Raw genomic sequence first — 21,317 nt, forward strand, 5'->3', positions numbered from 1 at the left:
ACTGTTATAATTTTTTTTTCTCAAAGCTGTACTATAAACGGTTCCTGAGATATGGCCAAGAGCCATTCTTATTGGGACACCCGGTACATGAAGGTCACAAATATTAATCAAATAGCAAATCCCGAAGATCTAACGGTTGGAACATATACTTTCGAAGGAGTAAGAGAGTTCACAAATCAACCAAATTAATACAGTAATCGCAGAAATTTACAGACGTATAAAGGGTGTCCAGAACCTCTACCGACAAACAAAGACATATTCCTCAGATAATTTTAAGACAATTTAACGCAATTAACCTAATCCAAAAATGCTTTATAAGGGAGCTAGAGCTCTTTGAAGATGGCGTCTTGTAATTAGTTTTTCTGAAATATCTCCAGAACGCTTCCGGTTAGAAAAACGAAAATCGGTACGCATATTTATCTTCCACAGCTAAATCGATTTCATCCATTGCGAATTTCTAGTACCGGTCATAGGCGTTCGTTTTGGGTAGGGCGACGGTTATTTTATCGCATAACTTTTTTTCTTTAAATTTGAAGCATTTTGACTCTCGATTATTAAATTTTGGGGTATTCTAGTACTAAAAGGTACTCTTGCTTTTAATCGGTAGGATCTTCTTCTTCTTCTTAACTCAGGCGAGACTCGTTAGTCTCTGGCACTTGGTCATAAGACCTTTGTACCAAACCCTGTTCTTCTCCTTAAACTTTAATAAGTCCTGTGGCCTCAACGAAGGCCAACAGTTTTCTCATTGGTAGTTTTAAGATCTCTTCTGGTTCAAACCTCATGTGACCAGTGAAGTTCTGCCTTACATCATCTAGCACACTGCAATAGCATAGTATGTGTATGGCAGTTTCTTCTTCCATTTCGCACTTTCTGCACCATGGTTCATTCACCTTACCTAGTTTGTATAGGTGATTTCTTAAACGACAATGTCCAGTCACCATTTCAGTGACCGTTTTGATCTCTCGTTTATTGAGGTTCATCAAACTGTTCGAGAGTTTTTTATCAATATTCTTGATTATTTTTTTAGTCTGGATTTGCCCTTGAGTGGTTCTCCATTTATTTTGATGATTCTTTATCAGCCATTTCTGAACCTCGTTTTTCATAGCATCTTTAGTGATGCCACAGAAAGGTTCTGGGCCTTCAAAAGTTTTTCTCGAGCCTTGTTTCGCTAACATATCTGCTCGTTCGTTCCCATGCACCCCTTCATGACCCGGCACCCATATTAAAGACACTTTGTTGTCTTTTGCCAGGTTATTGAGGAGATCTTTGCAGTTTCTCACCAGTTTTGATTTGGTGAGAGGGTTCTTTACAGCCAGAATAGCCGATTGGCTATCTGTGTAAATGTTGATTCTCTTAGCTTTAGGGTCCTCATCAATTATTTCATCAATGCAGGCCACCAAAGCAAAAACTTCAGCCTGGAACACCGTTGTATGTTGACCTAGGCTGTAAGATTTATTATAGTTACATGTTTGCCCAAAGACTCCTGATCCAGTACCATGGGCAGTTTTAGATCCATCAGTGAACCATATTAAGTCTCCATTAATGTTTGGGACTTTTTGTTCTCTAGATGGTATAATTGTGTTAATCTTCTCGGTGAAGATTAGTTCTGGTGTCATCATATCTAAGTTCATCATAAAGATGTATTCCTCAAGTATAGTCCCAGTAATGTTTGTGTGGCTATTCATTACATAATTTGGCCTCCAAGAATCGGTAGGATACACCGTTTCCTAGAAAAACCAATTTGAAAATTTTTTCGTCTCTTGAATTTGAAAACAAATTGAAAAATTTTTCAAAAAAAAAACGGTGTATTTTACCAACTTAACGTAAGAGTAACTTTTAGTACTAGAATACATCATAATTTAATAATCTAGTGTCAAAAATGCTTAAAAATTTAAGACAAAAAAGTTATGCGATAAAATAACCGTTGACCTACCCAAAACCGACGCATATGACCGGTACTAGAAATTTGCAATTAATGAAGTCGATTCATCTTTGCAAAATAATTAAACGTACAAGTTTTCGTTTTTCTAAATAGTTTTTTTTTTGTAAGTTTTTTTTGAAATTCAAAAAACGAAAAATTTTTAAATCGTTTTTTCTAGAAAATGGTGTATCCTATCGACTTGAAGCGAGAGTACCTTTTAGTACTAGAATTCCTCACAATTTAATAATGCAGACTCAAAAATATTTAAAAAATTAAAGACAAAAAAGTTATGCGATAAAGTAACCGTTGTCCTACCCTAAACGGACGCCTATGACCGGTACTAGAAATTCTCAATGGATGGAATCGATTTATCTCTGGAAGATAAATACAGGGTGTTTCATTAATAATTGTCCATATAGTAATTGGAGAAACCTTAGCACAAAATACGAAGATTTAACCTAAAACACGTAAATAAAATGTGGTTCCTTACTGAGTTACAGGGTGTTTTATCTAAAAATTTAAAAATCTTTTGCTCAGCATTTTAAAACTATTCGAAGTATCCTTTTCATACTTGGCAGAAAGGACGACTACTAGACACCCTACTAAATTATGATAAAAAAACGTTTCTAGCTACTACCAGAGGCGCACGACAGGGGATGGTGAATGGTTGACCCTTCTCAAATTCTACGCCACTGGAGGAATTACTATTTTAGTGCCATTTTTAGATTCTACAATACTTTCTACGTAAATAATATACTCTTCATTGGTAACGATTAAGTTATTAGTTTTCGAGATATTTGAAGTTAAATATGAAACGGCACAGTTATTTTGATTAATTTATGATATGATTCATATGATTAAAATTTAAAAATTATTTGTACCCAGCACTTTAAAACTATTTGGCGTATCCTTATCATACTTGGCAGAAAGTGTAGGTACTGTAGACCCTACTAAATTAAGATAAATCAACGTTTCTAGCTACTACCAGAGGCGTACGACAGGGGATAGTGGCTGGTCGACCCTTCCCAAATTCTACGCCACTGAGGAAATTGCTATTTTAGTGTAATTTTTTGATTTTGCAATACTTTTTATGTAAATAATATACTGTTTATTCGTAACGATAAAATGATTAGTTTTCGAGATATTTGAAATTAAACATGAAGCGACACAAAACACTGATCAAAATAACCGTGTCATTTCATTTTTAACTTCAAAGATCTCGAAAACTAATGACTTTATCGTTACGAATGAAGAGTATATTATTTTCCTAGAAAGTATTGGAGAATCCAAAAATTTAACTAAAATAGCAATTTCGCCAGTGGCGTAGAATTTGGAAAAGGTCAACCATTCACTTTCCCCCGTCGTACGCCTCTGGTAATAACCAGAAACGTTTCTTTAACATAATTTAGTAGTTTGTACAGTACCTATACTTCCTGCCAAGTATGAAAAGGATACGTCGAATAGTTTTAACATTCTGAGCAAAAATAGTTTTTAAATTTTTAGATAAAACACCCTGTAACTCAGTAAGGAACCACATTTTATTTAAGTGTTTTAGGTTAAATCTTCGTATTTTATGCTAAGGTTTCTCCAGTTACTATACGGACAATTATTAATGAAACACCCTGTATTTATACCAATTTTTGTTTTTCTAAATAGAAGCGTTCGAGAGGTATTTAAGAAAAACTAATTACCAGACGCCATCTTCAAATAGCTCTAGCTCCCTTAGGAAGCATTTTCGGACTAGGTGAATTGGGTTAAATTGTCTTAAAATTATCTGAGGAATCTCCTGTCTTCGTTTGTCGGTAGAGTTTCTGGACACCCTGTATATTTAGCAAATAGAGCGTACTATGAACAGTACAGAACTCTAATCAAGCCCGTCCTCACTTAAGCGTCAGAAACGTGGACAATAACAAAAAGTGATGAAGAACGGTTAGGCAATTTTGAACATAAAATCCTCAGATATATTTATCAAGGCGTGCAGGAAAACGGATTATGGCGTAGACTCTCATTTTGAGTTTTACCACCATTATAGTGAGCCAAGTATTGGTAGGTCTATCAAAATAAACAGGTTGCGGTGGCTAGGCCACTTAGAGAGAATGAATAACATGGAGCCGTCGAACACATCTATAACCAAAAACCGGATGGCGTGAGGATAGTGATGTTAATTATAGTTACTTTCGAGTATTCGTTACAAATCGTTACTTTTGTATAATCATTTACAATATTCGTTACTTTGATTACTATGATTACTTTTGATACTTTTGTATTTGAGTACCGGTAATCATATCGAGAATCGTATTTCTCAGTAGGTAGGTTTTATTTATATTTTTATTCTGTGAATTTGTGAATTATCTACTATATAATCTACATCGTCAAATCGCGTAGATCTAGATAAGGATATAGGGTTCTCGCATTCGATCTTTGTTGACATACATTACATATTTTACGTATACCATTATACCTCCCTCTGTTTCATCTTATATCTTCTCCTCACCCTCACACCCTTAAAACGCTTCATACCGATAACGATATTCGATAACACTCGTAAAATACCGGTCCCGTCCGTTACTCGCTGGGATACGATTGGTAGAAAGTAATCAAGTTTACTGGTTGTAGACAATAGTCGTTACTCGCTCTGATACGATTGGTACGAAGTAATCAGAGTAATAAAAGTAATCAAACTAGATACAATAGTCGTTACTCGCTCTGATACAATTGGTACGAAGTAATCAGAGTAATCAAAGTAACGATTTGCCTCTTTGTATAGTAATCGTTACTTTCGGTATTCGTAAGTAACGAGTACTTTGTAACGAATAGATACTTTTTCAACATCTCTAGTGAGGAGAAGAGGCAGGCCTAGAGCACGATTTAAGGATCAGGTGGAAGACAACTTTGGAAAGAGTACGAAATTGGAAAGCCAAGGCGAAGAATAGGAAGGAATGGAAACAGATTCTAGAACAGGCCAAGACCCACCATGGGTTGTAGAGCCAATGATGATGATGATGAAATCATCTTTTACGCATCAAAAGGCATCTGTTTTACAATAAAAGTGATGAAAGTTTATTTATATATACAAATTATTTTAGGTACATTATGCCTGGAGCAGAATTAGTGATTGGTACGTAGTCTGTTTGGTAATTAATACAAAGTATGGTGCTCCTAGTAAACCTCAGAAGCCTGTTTGGTTTCAAAATGACTTTTTGTACCAAAATTTTGAAGATTATAAACTATGTCGGCATCTAAATCTTCTAGCAACAATAGGTATGTTCACTTTTTTCACAAAATTTATTATTATAGTTCTAAAACTATTTTTATGGTATTTTAATATTATTTATTATCTTTAATGGGAACTAACCACAATTTCAGTTGAAAATATGTTTATTTTGACGTTTCGATTTCCACTTTGGAAATTTATTTATTTTATTTGTAAAGCTAAACACGACTTGAAGGCCTAGAGCTGAAAAGTTTAATTCTCCATTAAAATTACTATTTACATTTTGTTTTAATTATATAAAATACATTTAATATTTCTCATAGTTTTTCTATACATTTGTTAACTACTTCCTTCCATTAAATTATGTCCAATGCTTTTATTCTTAATATTATTTGTTGTAAGTCTTCATTTACACTGTCCTTCTATCTCTTTCTTGGTCTTCCTTTCCTTCTTTTTGTATTAGCTTGCTGATAGTACCATTTTCGGCATTCTTTCCTTTCCCATTCTTTCAATGTGTCCTAAATATCGTATTGTCTTTGCTTTGATTATTGTCATGATTTTTGGTTCGTTATATAGTTCTTTAAGTTATTTATGATTCCTGCTTCTCCATTTGCCATCTATTTTCACACCTCCATATGCTCTTTGCATTTTCCTCTCCCATCTTTCTAAAAGGTCTGTCTATTTCTGATTTTTTAAGCACCCATGTTTCGCATGCATATTCAGCTGTAGGTCTTATAACTGTTTTGTAGATTCTAATTTTTGTTTTTTTTAGACATATTTGGATTTAAGTAATGATCGTTATGCTCCATACTTTTTGTTTTCTTTTGCTATTCTTGCCTTTATCTCCCCTTCCTCGTTTCTCTTTTTCTAATTTTGCACAAAGGTAAGTAAATTCTGAAAGTCTTTTGAAGATGCATGTGTATTTTCTCCTTCTATCTCCAATGTGAAATTGTCTTGTTATTCTTTATTCTTTTGCAATTGGGCATATGCTTGCTATGTCCCACTCATGACATTTTTTCTGTTTCCTATATGCTTTTTATCAGACTATGTATCTCTTTATGTAGCATTTTCCCTCCTGCTATTACTTCCTCCGATTTTTCTGTTATTCCTGTGATTTTATTGTTTTTTAGTCCCTTTATTTAATTGTCTATTTCTTCCTTTGTAGGTATTTCTAAGTATTTCTACTACTATATTCAATTTCATGAATTTTTTCTTTTCGTTTTTGTTTAACAGCTGTAGTGTAAGTCTGCCAATTTCTCATTATTTCCCCTGGTTCATTTATTAATATCCCTGCATCATTTTTCATATATGGGTTATTTTGCTGATTCCTCTTTACTTTTTTCGTGTTTCCTGGTAAAAGGATCTTATTTCCTTTCTTTTTGAAATTTTTCTTCTCTCTCTTTGATTTTGTTTTCGTTATATTTTCTATTTTTTTGCCTTTGAATGTTCTCTTCATAGTTCTCCTCAATTCTCTGCATTCTTGTCAGCTACTGTCACTATTATGTGTGAAATTTTGTATTTTTATTTTTCTAATTGCTTCTGCTCATGTTTGGCATTCCTCATTATACCAATCTTGTTTTGAGTTCTATTAACTTTCATTTTGGTTTAATTACTCATGTTTAAAACTGCTTCTTTTATTCTTTCCCACTTTTCTTCCGTGTCTAATATTTCCGGTTCTTCGTTTAGTCTGCTGGTTATTCATTCTTTATACTTCTTCTGTGTTGTGTTATCTTTCCACCATATACATATAGTAAATAACAAATGACACCGCACACATCTGATGGAAAATATAATAGATTCGTCTCGAAATCACAATTATTTCATATCATTGCGCCAACTCTAAATTTTAATTAATAACTACGCAAATAATTGTAATTAAAGTTTATCGAAATCACATTTTTGAAGTCCATAAAACTGTCATTCATGAATACTATTAGTCTAGCGGCTGTTGAAATCAGCTTTCCCAGCGTGAGCTAAGGGAGCGTTCAAGTATTACGTAACACAGTTTGGGGGGAGGGGGTCTTGTAAAACGTTACGGCGCGTTACATGGGGAGGGGGGTTCGAACAGCGCGTTACGTAACATTCTTTTTTAACTTAAATAAAAAAAACTACATAATTTCTTTTATGTTTTACATAGACCCCTGAATTGTATTATGTTGCACCCTCACGCAGGGTTACCTAGGTCTACTGATTTTTCAGTAGACATACTGATTTTTCAGTAGACCTACCGATTTGAACTCCGATCTACTGTATAAAACCTACTGATTTGAACTCCAATCTTCTTATCTACTGAAAACTGTATAAAATGTACCGAAAAATCTAAAAAAATTCATTGCTCAAATATAAACCATTTCTCATTCATATTATACAACCCAAAGCCCAACATCCAACAGCGCATTCTTCTTTCGTTTCACTTCACCTAAATTATATTTGATGGTAAAGTTAGCGACATAGGATTTTCAGGGTAAAAATTATGTCAAGTGCCTTTAAGATAACAAGGGACTCTTTCGTTGAGAACTGTTTTGTTTTCAATAGACCATGTGTCATATTATGTTTCCAATATCCGGAACTGTTCCCTCGGAGTTATTTATGAGTTTAGGGTTTATCTGATGAATAGATAGGTACTTAGATACTTTATATTTTGGTAAAAATGAAATGGGTAATTTTTGTCTTTTCTTTAGTTTAGTACTTATTCTGTTTCCAATTTCCAATAACTGCAGAGCATGTTTTGTTAAGTTGTGGTATTTAGACTTTGCGGTGCTGATTTTAATAATTAAATATCAGATAAGTAGTACTTTGTTTTTAATTTATTAATTAGAAATGATTAATAATTAATTTCTATAATTTATATTTTTGTTGGGAATAAGCACTGAAGCACATAAGATGAGTTTATTTTGAAGTAAAATAAATAAATAATAAAACATCAAAATAAACTTATTTTACAGTAAAGTTGTAGCTTTTTTTGTAGTATTTTAGTATTTTATAACTAAAGTATTATGAAGGTTTTAAAAATATGAGGTTATTTGGCCGCAAGCGTAATATAAAGGTGGTCGTTGATACCAGTTCATAAGTAAGGGAATCTACATAAATATAATTGGTTTGGACAATTTTTAAACTGGCCGTTAGTTAGAAACTGGGCGTTAGTAAAGGTGGCCGATTTTAACAGGTGGCCGTTAACACAGGGTATTATACATGGTTTCAAAAATCTACTGATTGCTACTGATATTTTGAAAGCAAAACTACTGAAGAAATCAAAACTGACCTGACAACCCTGCCCTCACGCTCCGCTCATGTTCCGACAACAGCACAATGGTATTCAAGTGAAAAAATCTTAAAATTTGTGAAGCACTGTAACATGTGTTTGCAATAATTATCTGGACCTTTCTCCACAACAAAAGATGAAAAGATACATATGGGATTAAGAGGTTGCAGAGGGAACTACATGCCCATAAATCATGTATGTTTTCTAAAGTCCATAACATGCAGTATCGTTTTCAGCAGTAGGTATTCATTAATGTTTTAAATACGCAAATTTTCAAATTATTTAAAAATGTCTTTAAATAAAAAGCATTAAATACAAAACCTATATTGATACTTAGTTTAGAAAATTGATAGATATTTTAAAAAATAATACCCTTATTTAAAGTGTGATTCCTGAATTATTAATTTCAACGTTTTATGTGATTAACATCTTGACGAATATTATACATAATTTCAAAATTTTACCTTGCATTATTCATAATAGACCCTACATAATACACATTTTTGAGATGAGGTTGTTAAGCAGCTTCTAAAAACAAGAATATACAGGGTGTTTAATTAAAATTAAAGATAATGGACTACGCTAGGCTTGCATGAACCACCCTGTACATTTAAATTTATGTTTAAAAGGCACACATTTTTATATATGAAAATCTACGGGTCTCAGCGTTTTTTTAAATTATTTAAAACAAGGACAGAAATAATTTTATTCCATAAGTGCCTTCTTATATATTATATATATACAGGGTGTTTCAGAAAGAGGTAACACGATCTCTAGGATAGGTGAAAAATTAAAAAATAATTGGGGTTTGCTTACTAAATAATTTTTGTAACGGCATGCGTTTTCACGATACAGGGCGTCGAAGAACAAAAAGTTTTACACATTTTTTTCACTATTTTTCCGAAACTACTGGTAACATCGTATATTATTCGTTATACAAAAATTTTTATTAAGCAAAATAAAATGTTGAAATAATAAATATGATATTTTATTTTAAGCTTTTATTAAAAAAGATAAAATAGAAGAATGCATGAGAAGAACAATAAAGAACGAAGCCAAAAATGTATTTAAGGATGGGGCCAAGTAGGGAAAATGTAAACTTAAATGTAAAATTAATAATAAAAGATTATTGTAAGTTTTGAACATATTTCATGTCATGGGACATGAAATTACGATTGGCAGGGATAACCAGAGACATGAACTGAATAGAAGAATCGTTCTTGGGTGGGCAGCATTTGGTAAACTGAGAGAAACTTTTAAAAGTGAGTTGCCCACATGCCTAAAGAGAAAGGTATTCGATCAGTGCGTCCTCCCAGCCTTTTCGTACGGATCAGAAACACTTACCTTAACTAAAGCCTCGGCTACCACACTAAGAGTAACGCAGAGAAGAATGGAGCGGTCAATGTTAGGAATAACTCTGCAAGACAAAATCAAAAACGAAGAAATCAGGAGAAGAACAAAGGTTACTGACGTCATCGAAAGGCTAGTCAGGTTGAAGTGGAGATGGGCAGGACACATTACCAGAATGACAGATGGGCGATGGACAAAAAGGTTATTGGAATGGAGGTCAAGAGAAACGTCGGTCGACCGCCTACAAGATGGACTGACGACTTAAGAAAGCTAAATAAAAACTGGATGAGAGCGGCGCAGGATATACGTGGTTGGAAACGAGGGGAAGAGGCCTATGTTCAGCAGTGGACATTTAAGGCTGAATGATGATTGTAAGTTTTTGTTATTACCTCAAATGAGATTAAAATAATAACAAAGTTCTTTTACCGAGTTTCCGGTACTTTTCGCAACCTCGTTTTCCATTTAGGTTCAAATGGCCACTTGGGTGTTACGTAACGTTTAGGTAGGGGGAGGGGGTACAGAAAAACGTTACGGTGCGTTACATGGGGGAGGGGGTCAAAAATCTTCAAAAATTGCGTTACGTAATACTTGAACGCTCCCTACGCCGATTAGAGGAACTATATACTTTTGTACGACTGACCAAATCATACTTACTTTATTATCTATAAGATAAGAGTAAGCCTCTGCCTTAATACCTGAAAAAAGGGGTTTATGAACTGGCGATTTACAAAATCTTTTTTCTCGTTTTGACTCACGTCATTCCCATCTGATTTTAGATTTATTTATATTAATTTACGCCATTATTAATCAAAATTCAGGGTTAACGCAATGATATGAAATATCGAGACGAATCTATTCATGTAAATTTTAGTGTATTTGAGTGACATTACATTTTCCATAAAAGGTGTGTGATGTCCTTTATTCTGACACATTATCAGTTTCGTATTTTGTTAAAATTATCCATTTTTGTTTTAGATGTAACGTCGCTTTACTTGAGTTCGTCTTGCTTTCGATCACCATTTCTAGCTTCACGTACCGCACAAAACAAAATGCACAGCCAGGATTATGTGGCATACTTAAAAGACGACAGCAGGTTGCTGATAAACCCAGGCTTAAAAGAAGAAATAAGAGATGAAGTATCTCTATTGTCACACATATTATCATATTTGAGAAAGCGTCATCTACAATCAGGAATTTCCAAATATGTAGTGCGCCGGTTTGCAGCTTCAAATTCTGGTGTTTTCCAAATGTTTCCTGGAAGTACCATCAAACCAGGGTGGACTCCTACGAAAAGCCGATGGTATTTCAAAGCGTCACAACACAAGGGAAACAGTGTGTTGGTTCCTCCATACTTAGATAAAGGGGGTGCAGGTTATGTCATCACTGTAGCTTATGCTACTTCACAGTTGGTGGTAGGAATGGACCTAACGTTTGGTTTTATGTTGAAGATGTTGGTAAACTATATACCTGACTGCTTGGAGCCTAATATCACTTGTTTTTTAGTAGATGATGACGGCTATATAATTTATCACCCCAATTTGATGACAACAAACGGGGCTAAACCAATAGAACAACAGCACATAGTACATAAAGAGTCGCTAGTGGCTAATGATATCTTGAATCACAAACACTTCATACAGAAACTTCTGTGTAACAGTTACGATGATGACACTATACAGAGATATTACAGACTCAATACTAGTTTTAATGATGTATTAGTGAATTTTGCTCCAGGAGAACAATGTGTTAAGTACCAGATAACCTCTATACCACAGACCAATGTATTTCTTGGGGTGGTTAACGTCTCTTGTAATATCGGGGCTACTTTTTGTCCTTGTAACATCGTAGATAGGTTGTGTCTGAACTGTAATAGGATGGAACAGAAAGAGTGTGAGTGTCCTTGCGAGTGTCCTTTAGAAAACACGGATATATGTGAACCTTCATCAGTGCCTACCAATATGACAGAAAACATACCTTGTAAGAAATATACCGAAGAAGCTTTGGGAAACAGCTTCATAGTAAACTCAAATAACAATCTGGAATCCTGTTTTCCGATCAGTTGCCATGAGCAGACTACTCATTTAGACTGTTTGGGACTACTGGGTTGCGAATGGTGCATGTTTGATATGGATCGGAATTATTTAAGAAAACCATTCTGTGCATCCATTACTACTTGCTTCAAAGGAATGTTTGACATATCTGATACAGCCTTAGGACGACTTCCAAACGGTGCAGAATTCTCTTCAGTAGGACCAATAATATATTCAATCATAGCCATCACAATATTATTTGTGTTACTATTACTTTGTTACCGTTCTTATTCTAATCAAATAAACGACAGATTTTACGTGTCTTCTGCGCAGGACCAACTTAGAATGAGTGATTTAAATATCACTGATAATTTCAACGATTTGGGAAATCATAGAGATAAGTTAATACAAGAAGAGCGACCAAAAGTGATCAGCCCTTATTGCGTCGCGGGTACCTATAGGAGAACTGCGGGACCTACAGATTCTGATCATGGGTACTCCACAATGACACCTCACGATGAGTCCGAGCGTATGTCTTTGGCTCCTGTTGAAATAGAGTCCTTGGACGACGACATATTTTCTGACACTACGTCAGTACGTACTAGTCCTCTTACCAAGGATACTCCGAGAATATTTTCGCCAATATTCACGAGAATTCCACAGAAGAATTGTATCACGGTGCCTGTCACCGTGCATCACAATGCAAAGACATGACGGCTTGCTTTCTTGTTTTTAATTGCCGAAAGCAAAGCCATCTCAACTAAATTCCATACATTTTTTATTTCTTATAGAATTTTTAATGAAATTGTGTTGTTATGTATTGATAGTATTTTCGTTGCCATGATATTTGTTATATTAAGTAAGTAAGTGTTTGTTATTTTAGTGTTTTTAACCTTCCTAGTACCAAGTCAATTTTACACCTAGTACCAGGTGGGGAAAATTATCGTCCCAGTGTTTTTTCTGAGTATATTTATACAAAATTATTGTTAACATGTAATATTTTAAGATGTTATAGTTTTGAAGACAAGTTTACCAATAACTGTTACTAGAAATAATTTAAACATTAAGAAATAATTTTATTCAAAATTTTTTAAATCAACCCTTAACTACTGACGTGGATGTTTCAGGACGTAGACTCTGACATGCGGTATGTCATACCGTTGCCTATTCTCCTTTGTTTTCAGTATGAATTTGTCTTATATCACTGTATTTGTTTTTTTACGTCAACCATGGAATGATTCTTCACACTGCTGTAGAATAAAATGCTACAAATAAAATAAACCTTATTTTTTCAAGAAAATTATTAACGAATGGATATTAAAACCATGGTGGCGGTTCTTACATAATCCTTTATAAACGGAATTATAAAAAACTTGAGTATTGGTAACTCAAAAATAGTAAAATAGTAAACAAAATAAGTTATCAATCGAAGTAGCACAGAAAACGGTAATAAATATCGTTCCCATACCATCAGAATGACAACAGGTGGAATACTTTCTTTTGTTACAACCTCCCGAGATTTTCAAAAGTTATAAATCATACAGGATGCCGAGAAAATTAAGATGAAGGAATTTTAAATAATTCACGTCCCATCTGCTCAGCGTGGTAAAAGTTCCAACAAGAAAGATTCCTTAATACTCAACAAAAGAGTAAATGAATAAAAGTATAAACATTTTCAATTTCTTTGCAACACGAAAATGCAGCCTCTGCATAATACTCTGGTTAAATCGGAGAGTGCAGGAAGAGTCTATACCGGTTTCGGAGGTTTTTCCTCCTCATCAGTAGTCCCATATCCTATTCTCTCCGATTTCCCCAGGTACCATGCTTTGGGCCTTTCCGGAGAGAAGAGGATATGGGACTACTGATGAGGAGGAAAAAACCTCCGAAACCGGTGTAGACTCTTCCTGCACTCTCCGATTTAACCAGAGTATTATGCAGCTGCTGCATTTTCGTGTTGCAAAGAAATTGAAAATGTTAATACATTTTTATTCATTTATTCTTTTGTTGAGTAAAGGGGTCTTTCTTGTTGGAACTTTTACCACGCTGAGCAGATGGGACGTGAATTATTTAAAATTCCCTCATCTTAATTTCCTCGGCATCCTGTATGATTTATAATTTTTGAAAATCTCGGGAGGTTGTAACCAAAGAAAGTATTCCACCTGTTGTCAATCTGATGGTATGGGAACGATATTTATTGTCGTTTTCTGTGCTACTTCGATTGATAACTTATTTTGTTTTTCTGTAGATGGCTCTAGTTCATCCGCGGCATTTCGTTCTTTGTAATTCGTTCTAAAGAATTCGAATTGACAGAGGAAATGAAAACATACGGTATTGACATCCTAGGCCTGAGCGAAACGAAGAAGAAGGGAAGAGGAAATATGAGATGTGGCGATGGTTACAAGCTCTTCTACTCAGGTGTACAAGAAATGGAAAGAGCAAAAGAGGGAGTCGGTTTTATAATCACGGATGATCTGAGTGGGAGAGTTGTAAAGTACCAAGCAATAAACTCTAGAATAATTACCGTGAGTATAAAACTAGACGAGTTAGTTAGCATAATACAAATATATGCGCCAGTCGAGGGCACAGAAGAACAGAAAATGTCTCAATTCTATAGCGAACTCCAAACAGCTTTAGACGAAGTGAGAGAAGATACTGAGAACATAATTATTATGGGAGACTGGAATGCTAGAGTTGGAAATGACATCAACAAGGGACTTGGAAGCCTTGGGCGGTATGGAGAAAAAGCTGAGAACAGAAATGGGAAGAAGATGATACAATTTTGTGTAAATAACGACCTAAAAATTGGAAATACATTCTGGTATCAAAATATGGAGGACAGATACACTTTTGAAGCACAAGAAAGAAATGCTAAAAGTCTAATAGATTACATTGTGATTCCTGCAGAAATGGATATTATCAAAAATATAAAAACAGAAAAATTTGCAGAACTAAATACTCAACACAAGCTACTCGTAGCCGAAATGACTACAAAGAAAAAGCAATATATAGTCGATAAGTCATACACTAAGGTAAATATTAAGAAGCTGAAAACAGAGAAAGAGAAAAATGACTATAAAAAAGAAATATATGAGGAATTGCAAAGAATGGAGCTGGAAAGAGAGCAATTGGATATGGAAGAGAGATGGAAAATACTAAAAGACACACTATATAAAACAGCAGAGAAAATTTGTGGAAAAAAGTCAATAAATAAATATCATAAGAGAACAGAATGGTGGAGTCAAGAACTAAAGAAAATAATAAAGGAAAAGAAGCAAGCCTGGAAAAAATATCAACAATGTAGAGATGAAAATAACAAAGCAGAATAATAGAGAAACGGAATAGAGCAAAGATAGTAGTAAAGGAAGCGAAAAATCTGAGCTGGGAAGAATTCGGAAAAGAATTGGAAGCAAATTACAAAACAGATAACAGAAAATTCTGGAACCGTATAAAAGGTTTAAGAGGGAAAAAAGGCAGGGAACAGTATGGAATCAAAGATAAAAATAACCAATTGAAAATAGAGACTACAGAAATAGTAGAAGTATGGAAACAATACTACGAAGATAAATTCAAACACGAAGAAGTAGAAAGATATGAAGCAGGAAGAAATAGACCAGAACTGGAGGAGGAAGAGGAACCAGAGAGTATAAGGAAGGAAGAACTGGAAGAAGCTATAAACAATATTAAACTTGGAAAAGCGGCAGGAGAGGACCAAATAGATCCAGAAATGATAAAATTGATGGGTGAAAAAGGAGAGGACTGGCTATTACAGATATGCAAGGAAGCATAATATGGAGTACAGAGAAAATCCCAGATGACTGGAAGAAGAACCTAGTTCTACCAATATACAAAAAAGGACAACATAATGAATGCGAGAATTATAGAGCAATATGCTTGTCATCGGTCGCCTTCAAGGTATACACGAGAATTATAGAGAAGCGTCTAAGATCAGTGATAGAGAAAAAATTGGAAGACGAACAGGCTGCATTCAGATCAAACCGTCAAACAAACGATAACGTCTACATCATAAGAAATATAATAGAGAGACAATGCCTTAAAGGGAATGAACTATTTCTCATGTTCGTCGATCTGAAGGCGGCATTTGATACAATAAACAGAAATATTGTGGAAAATATTGGAGAGCTATAATATACCAAAAAAGATGATAAAAGTCATAAAATCTATATATATGGAAGTAGAAGGCCAAGTACAAATAAATGGAGAAAGATCAGGCACTTTTAAATGGGATAAGGGAATTAAACAAGGAGATGGACTAAGCCCCTCTTGTTTATAATAGTCATGGATACTTTAATCAAAAATACCAAAGATCAAACAAGAAACCTTCAATACATAGTAGGATATAAAAACTTAAATGCAATAAAGATCAACTCTCCCTTCTATACGCTGATGATATAGTTTTAATCACAGACACAGTAGAGAAAATGCAGAAACTAATAGATATTTGGCAAAAAGAGATTCATAAATTAAAAATGGAAATGAACCTCAACAAAACAAAACTTATGATAATAAATGAAGATGAGAAAAGAGAAAGGAATACTAATATAATAGCAAAGGAAAAAGTAATAGAACATGTATCTACTTTTGAATATTTGGGAAATATAATAACAGATGATGGGAAAACGGACTTGGCAATAAGTAATAAACTGAAGAAGGCAACTAGCGTGTACTACTCTTTAAATAATACAATTTTTGGAAAGTCAGAAATAAGCAACAAAACTAAACTCAAGAGTATATAACAGCATAGTAAATCCGATAATGACATATGGGGCGGAAACATGGATTGTCCAAAAGAAACATGAATCAATGATAAACGCGACCGAGATGAAATACATGAGAAGAATAGCCGGAGTTACGAAGTTTGACAGATTCAGAAATGAAGATATAAGAAGAGAGCTGGAACAAGAACCGATAATTAGGAAGATCGAAAACAAACAATTAAGCTGGTTTGGACACATACAACGAATGGAGCAAAATAGACTTACAAAGAAGGTACATGAAGCCAAAATGGGAAACAAAAGAAAAAAGGGAAGGCCGAGGAAGACATGGATGGACCAGATCCAAGATATAGGTGAAAGGAGACACATCAGTATGAGGGATATGAAGAACCTGGCCACCAATAGAAGCAATTGGAAGAAGTGGATAAAAGGCGGAACCCGACATCCGATGCCCTGAAGGGCACTAAGGATTATGAGAAAGAAGAAGAATTCGGAAAGGCCCAAAGCATGGTACCTGTGGAAATCGGAGAGAAGAGGATATAAGACTACTGATAAGGAGGAAAAAACCTCCGAAACCGTTATAGACTCTTCCTGCACTCTCCGATTTAACCAGAGTATTATGCAGCTGCTGCATTTTCGTGTTGCAAAGAAATTGAAAATGTTTATACATTAGTAAAATAGTGTTTTCACTTGAAGGTGGAAAAAGGTAGTGAAAGCACTTGAAAGTAGAACAACTGGATGAACTTGGTGCCATACTAATAGCGAAAGAATACACTGAACTGCTTTTAACTATAGAAACGTAAACACTGACATGCGGTACGTGATACCGCAAGAAAACTTTACGTCAACGTAACTTAAAGAATAAGCTATACTAAAACTGCAGCAGTTGGGAGCAGGTACAATAATTACATACCACTTGAAGGTACACAGATGGTGATTTAGAAATCTTTTATAAAACACGTTTTACAACAAAATATATTTTAGACAAGGTATGACACAGTGGCGGCTCATGGCTTTAGGAACAGGGTCGGCAACGTTTTGTCTCCTCAGATACGTATGCCATCTAATTAAAAGTCTTCAATTTCGTAGGAGATTTTTGGTTTTTGTTTTTTTTTATTTTTTGTTTGTTTTTTTTTTCCTATAAATTTCGAACTTAAATCTGTTTATAAATTAACTCTAGTCTATGTTGTTTCGAACTAGCAAAATGGGTTATAACGTCATTGTAAAATTTATTATTGTTTTGGAGAGATTTCAAAAGTTGTTTTCTATTGACATTTGCGACAAGTTTGACATTCTCTCTTGTTTCATGGTGTTTCGACAATACGTTTTGATTCTTTTGAGACAAGAGAAATCCCGTTCATTTGAGGCAGAATTTGCCCACATTTGAGCACAATAATTTATTAATTTCGGCAACAGTTTGTTGTACCTAATGAATTGCAGTATATAAAATTATACATATTTTGTAACTTATCCCACCTTCCGAAAATATTTGGATCAGCATAAAAAAACTGTTAATCCATTTTCTTATTTTATTTGATTAAAGAGTGATGGATAATTTTTAATGAACTTGTCTAATAGATATTTTGAAAATTCTTTGACGTAACTTTTAAATTTTGAATCGTCAAAGAGGTCAATGACTTATAACAGTGAGAAAATAATAGTTTTGCCTGGTGCAATAGTTTTAACTTTTACCTGCGGAGACCGTACAATTCACCGGTCATAAATTTGCCTTACCAATTTATTTTTGATATCAAAAAATTTTAATCTGTCCTTTAAAACACCAAAAATATATTCTCGTCTTATGGCTTCTACTCACGTCTGAAAACCTAAAAACCTCTCATAAATATTAGACGTAACGCGTATCGAAGAACAATTGGTACTTGTGAATGACATGTTACATCTATCAGTAGTTTCGTCCACTTCTACCGAAAAGGATCAAAATGTAACTTCTAATTGATTCTTTCATTCTGTGCTGTTTTAGGTACACCGCTAAATGTCTTCGAGTCAGAAAGTAAATTAGCAAATTCCAGATCGTATTTGTTAAACAATTTTATTTGTTCTCTATAATTAACTTGATTTAACGAAGGCTCCGATTCATCCTGTCCCCTAAATGGTAATTCCTAACAACTTAAAAAAATTACAATATCAATAATTAAAAGACGTAAAACTACTTACCGATTTCATAATTTTATGCCCGGCGCGCTAGCAAGGTACGTGGCTAGGTACGTGCCTTGCTGCCGTTTGCAGATCACCGCTCGGTAGATTGGTATCTGCCGTACTTGCCATTCAAATAAATACGGGGAATGTATAATTGGTTGCCTATCGGCTAATATTCCATAGCTTCTTATTACAAGCAAATCGTCAATCTGGGGACGGCTTGCCGAAGCGGGCCTTATAAGAATTCACACAATCGCAATCGGGTGCATGGCTATAGGATCATTAATTTGAAAAGTCTCTTACGAACAGCGCACAGGGAACGTGCCTTGCTGCCGTTTGCAGATCACCGCTCGGTAGATTGGTATCTGCCGTACTTGCCATTCAAATAAATACGGGGAATGTATAATTGGTTGCCTATCGGCTAATATTCCATAGCTTCTTATTACAAGCAAATCGTCAATCTGGGGACGGCTTGCCGAAGCGGGCTTATAAGAATTCACACAATCGCAATCGGGTGCATGGCTATAGGATCATTAATTTGAAAAGTCTCTTACGAACAGCGCACAGGGATCACTTAACGTATCGGATCGATCGAATTATTTTAAAAACAATGAATAAAATTTAATCTGTATTATCTCAGATATTTTTTTTTATTTCACAGAAACGAATATCATCAACTCTGATTAAATTAAATATTTAAAAAAATCTATGTGTCCATAAATGTGTGGGTAGGCACTGCCGACCCTGACTAGCCGCCACTGGTATGACATACCGCATGTCATTGGTTAAGGGTTAAAAAATCTCATTTATTACATATTTTAACTTTTTTGCTGTGTGATGTATACACAATATAATAAATTTGAACATTTTCTTTGTTATTGGCAATTTTCTTTTAACTTTCTTTCTTGGGCAAATATGCCACCTTCCTTTTCTTGTTGGTTGTGGTGAATTCGGTTCTTTCCACAATCGCCCCCCCCTGGTATTAGGAGGGTTAAAATAAGTCATTTCTATGTTCTATTTTATATTTATGAATTGATTCCTGAACAAACCATTATTTGCTATGGTTTGCTTGATTTTACTAATACTGTGTATTACAAAATACAGGAAAAATTTGTAAAAATTACAAAATATTAAATTTTTCAGACAATAGACTATGTACTCTCTTCCAATACTTACATTCAATAATGTTTTTTATATATTTATTAAATTTTTTTGACATCGCTTTTTTTATTCCTGTAATTTCTCATATTTTCTTTGTAATTTTTCATGCTCTTTTAATATCGAGATTTCCTCTCTAAATCACTTTTGCTCTTTTCTTAATGCTTTTAGTTTTTCCTTCATATCATAATGTATTCCGACTTTTGTGTTTCATCAAATGTAACTTTTTCTCAATTGGCCTTATTTTTTTACTTTTAAAAAGAGGGTAGTCGTGCTCAGTTTCATCTCATTTTCTTTTTATGTACTCATCACTGTTATCTCCCTCTTTTATACAAATTTTTCTATCCATTTTACTAAACAGTAGTCATCATTTATTTATTAGTCAATACCATACACGCCGGCAGCACTGTATGCTGCTCTAGCGACAACTCGGAGAGCACTTTTCGCCTTCTTTTTCAGTGCAGATCAACTCTGATACACTACCACTTTCAGAGTAAATTTGACCGACTAAAGAGATGATTGGTTAAGAGTAAGACTTGTAAATATGTTCCATATATGTACATTATCTACTGTTTTAAATGTGGTAAAAGGAATTCTGACAAAATGGTCTCTATTTGTAGAGATACGTCAAACCCTTTTATACTAACACTTACAATAATATTGCTATATGTATAGCATATTGTATTTTTATAAATATTTTTTTTATAGTCAACGTTGTTGTAATTTTGACTTTCTCTCTCTTTGCCATTGAATTAAGACTGATCGTTACTCTATTTTTAACCAGTATTATAAGATGATTCCTGTGTATATTGTCATTTTTATTTCATCCAATTGCACATTTTTATAAAAACACATTCTACTCATATTAGTCCAAATGTTTTACAATTTTTTTACCGTGTAATTGTGTTTTTATAAACATTGTGTTTTCATTATTGTCTTCCCACTAAAGAGAGGGAAAAGTTTTATTGATTGAATTAAAAAAGTTTAATTGTACCAGCTTGTTTTATTGATTTACGACTCCATGTATTTCTTTATATATTCAGTAACATAAATGAAAAGAAGAGTGAAAATATTTTGGAACAATTTTTATGAAAAAAAAGATGAACATACTACGAAATAGAAGATTGTAGTAAGAATTATAATAGGTCTTCTTCCTTAATATTGAGGTAGTAAAATAAACTTACGTGCATAGAAATCGGTCCATTTAAAAATTTGGTCATTTTTGAAGTCTCATATTTCCTAAACCTGTTGGCCGATTTTAATGATTTTTTGAACATGTTATAGCCTGATTCTTTAACAATACCACTGTAATAATATTGTTGCTAAACAGGTAAATTTTCATTGTATACCGGGTGAACCAATCGAACTGTGTTTTTTTCTCAAAGTTTGCATCACCCTGTGAAATGTTCTAGCATTTATAAAATACTGAAATTAAAACCCAACTATAGCATCAGGTTTTCTTAACATTCTGCATTTTGATTCATTCGTTTAT

General features: G+C 34.0%; 1 protein-coding gene across 1 annotated transcript in view; it reads left to right on the forward strand.

Moving 5' to 3' along the window:
• The window catches only part of LOC114341114 (VWFA and cache domain-containing protein 1), a 77,433-nt gene extending 56,615 nt beyond the window's left edge, over nt 1-20,818 (forward strand). Inside the window, exons 8-9 of the mRNA XM_028291896.2 lie at nt 5,008-5,182; nt 10,723-20,818. Coding sequence (XP_028147697.1) covers nt 5,008-5,182; nt 10,723-12,491 — 1,944 coding nt within the window. The 3' untranslated portion in view covers nt 12,492-20,818. The remainder of the gene's footprint in view (nt 1-5,007; nt 5,183-10,722) is intronic.
• Nucleotides 20,819-21,317: the final 499 nt, after the last annotated feature.

The sequence above is a fragment of the Diabrotica virgifera genome, chromosome 10, assembly GCF_917563875.1.
Source record: "Diabrotica virgifera virgifera chromosome 10, PGI_DIABVI_V3a".
Classification (NCBI taxonomy): domain Eukaryota; kingdom Metazoa; phylum Arthropoda; class Insecta; order Coleoptera; family Chrysomelidae; genus Diabrotica; species Diabrotica virgifera.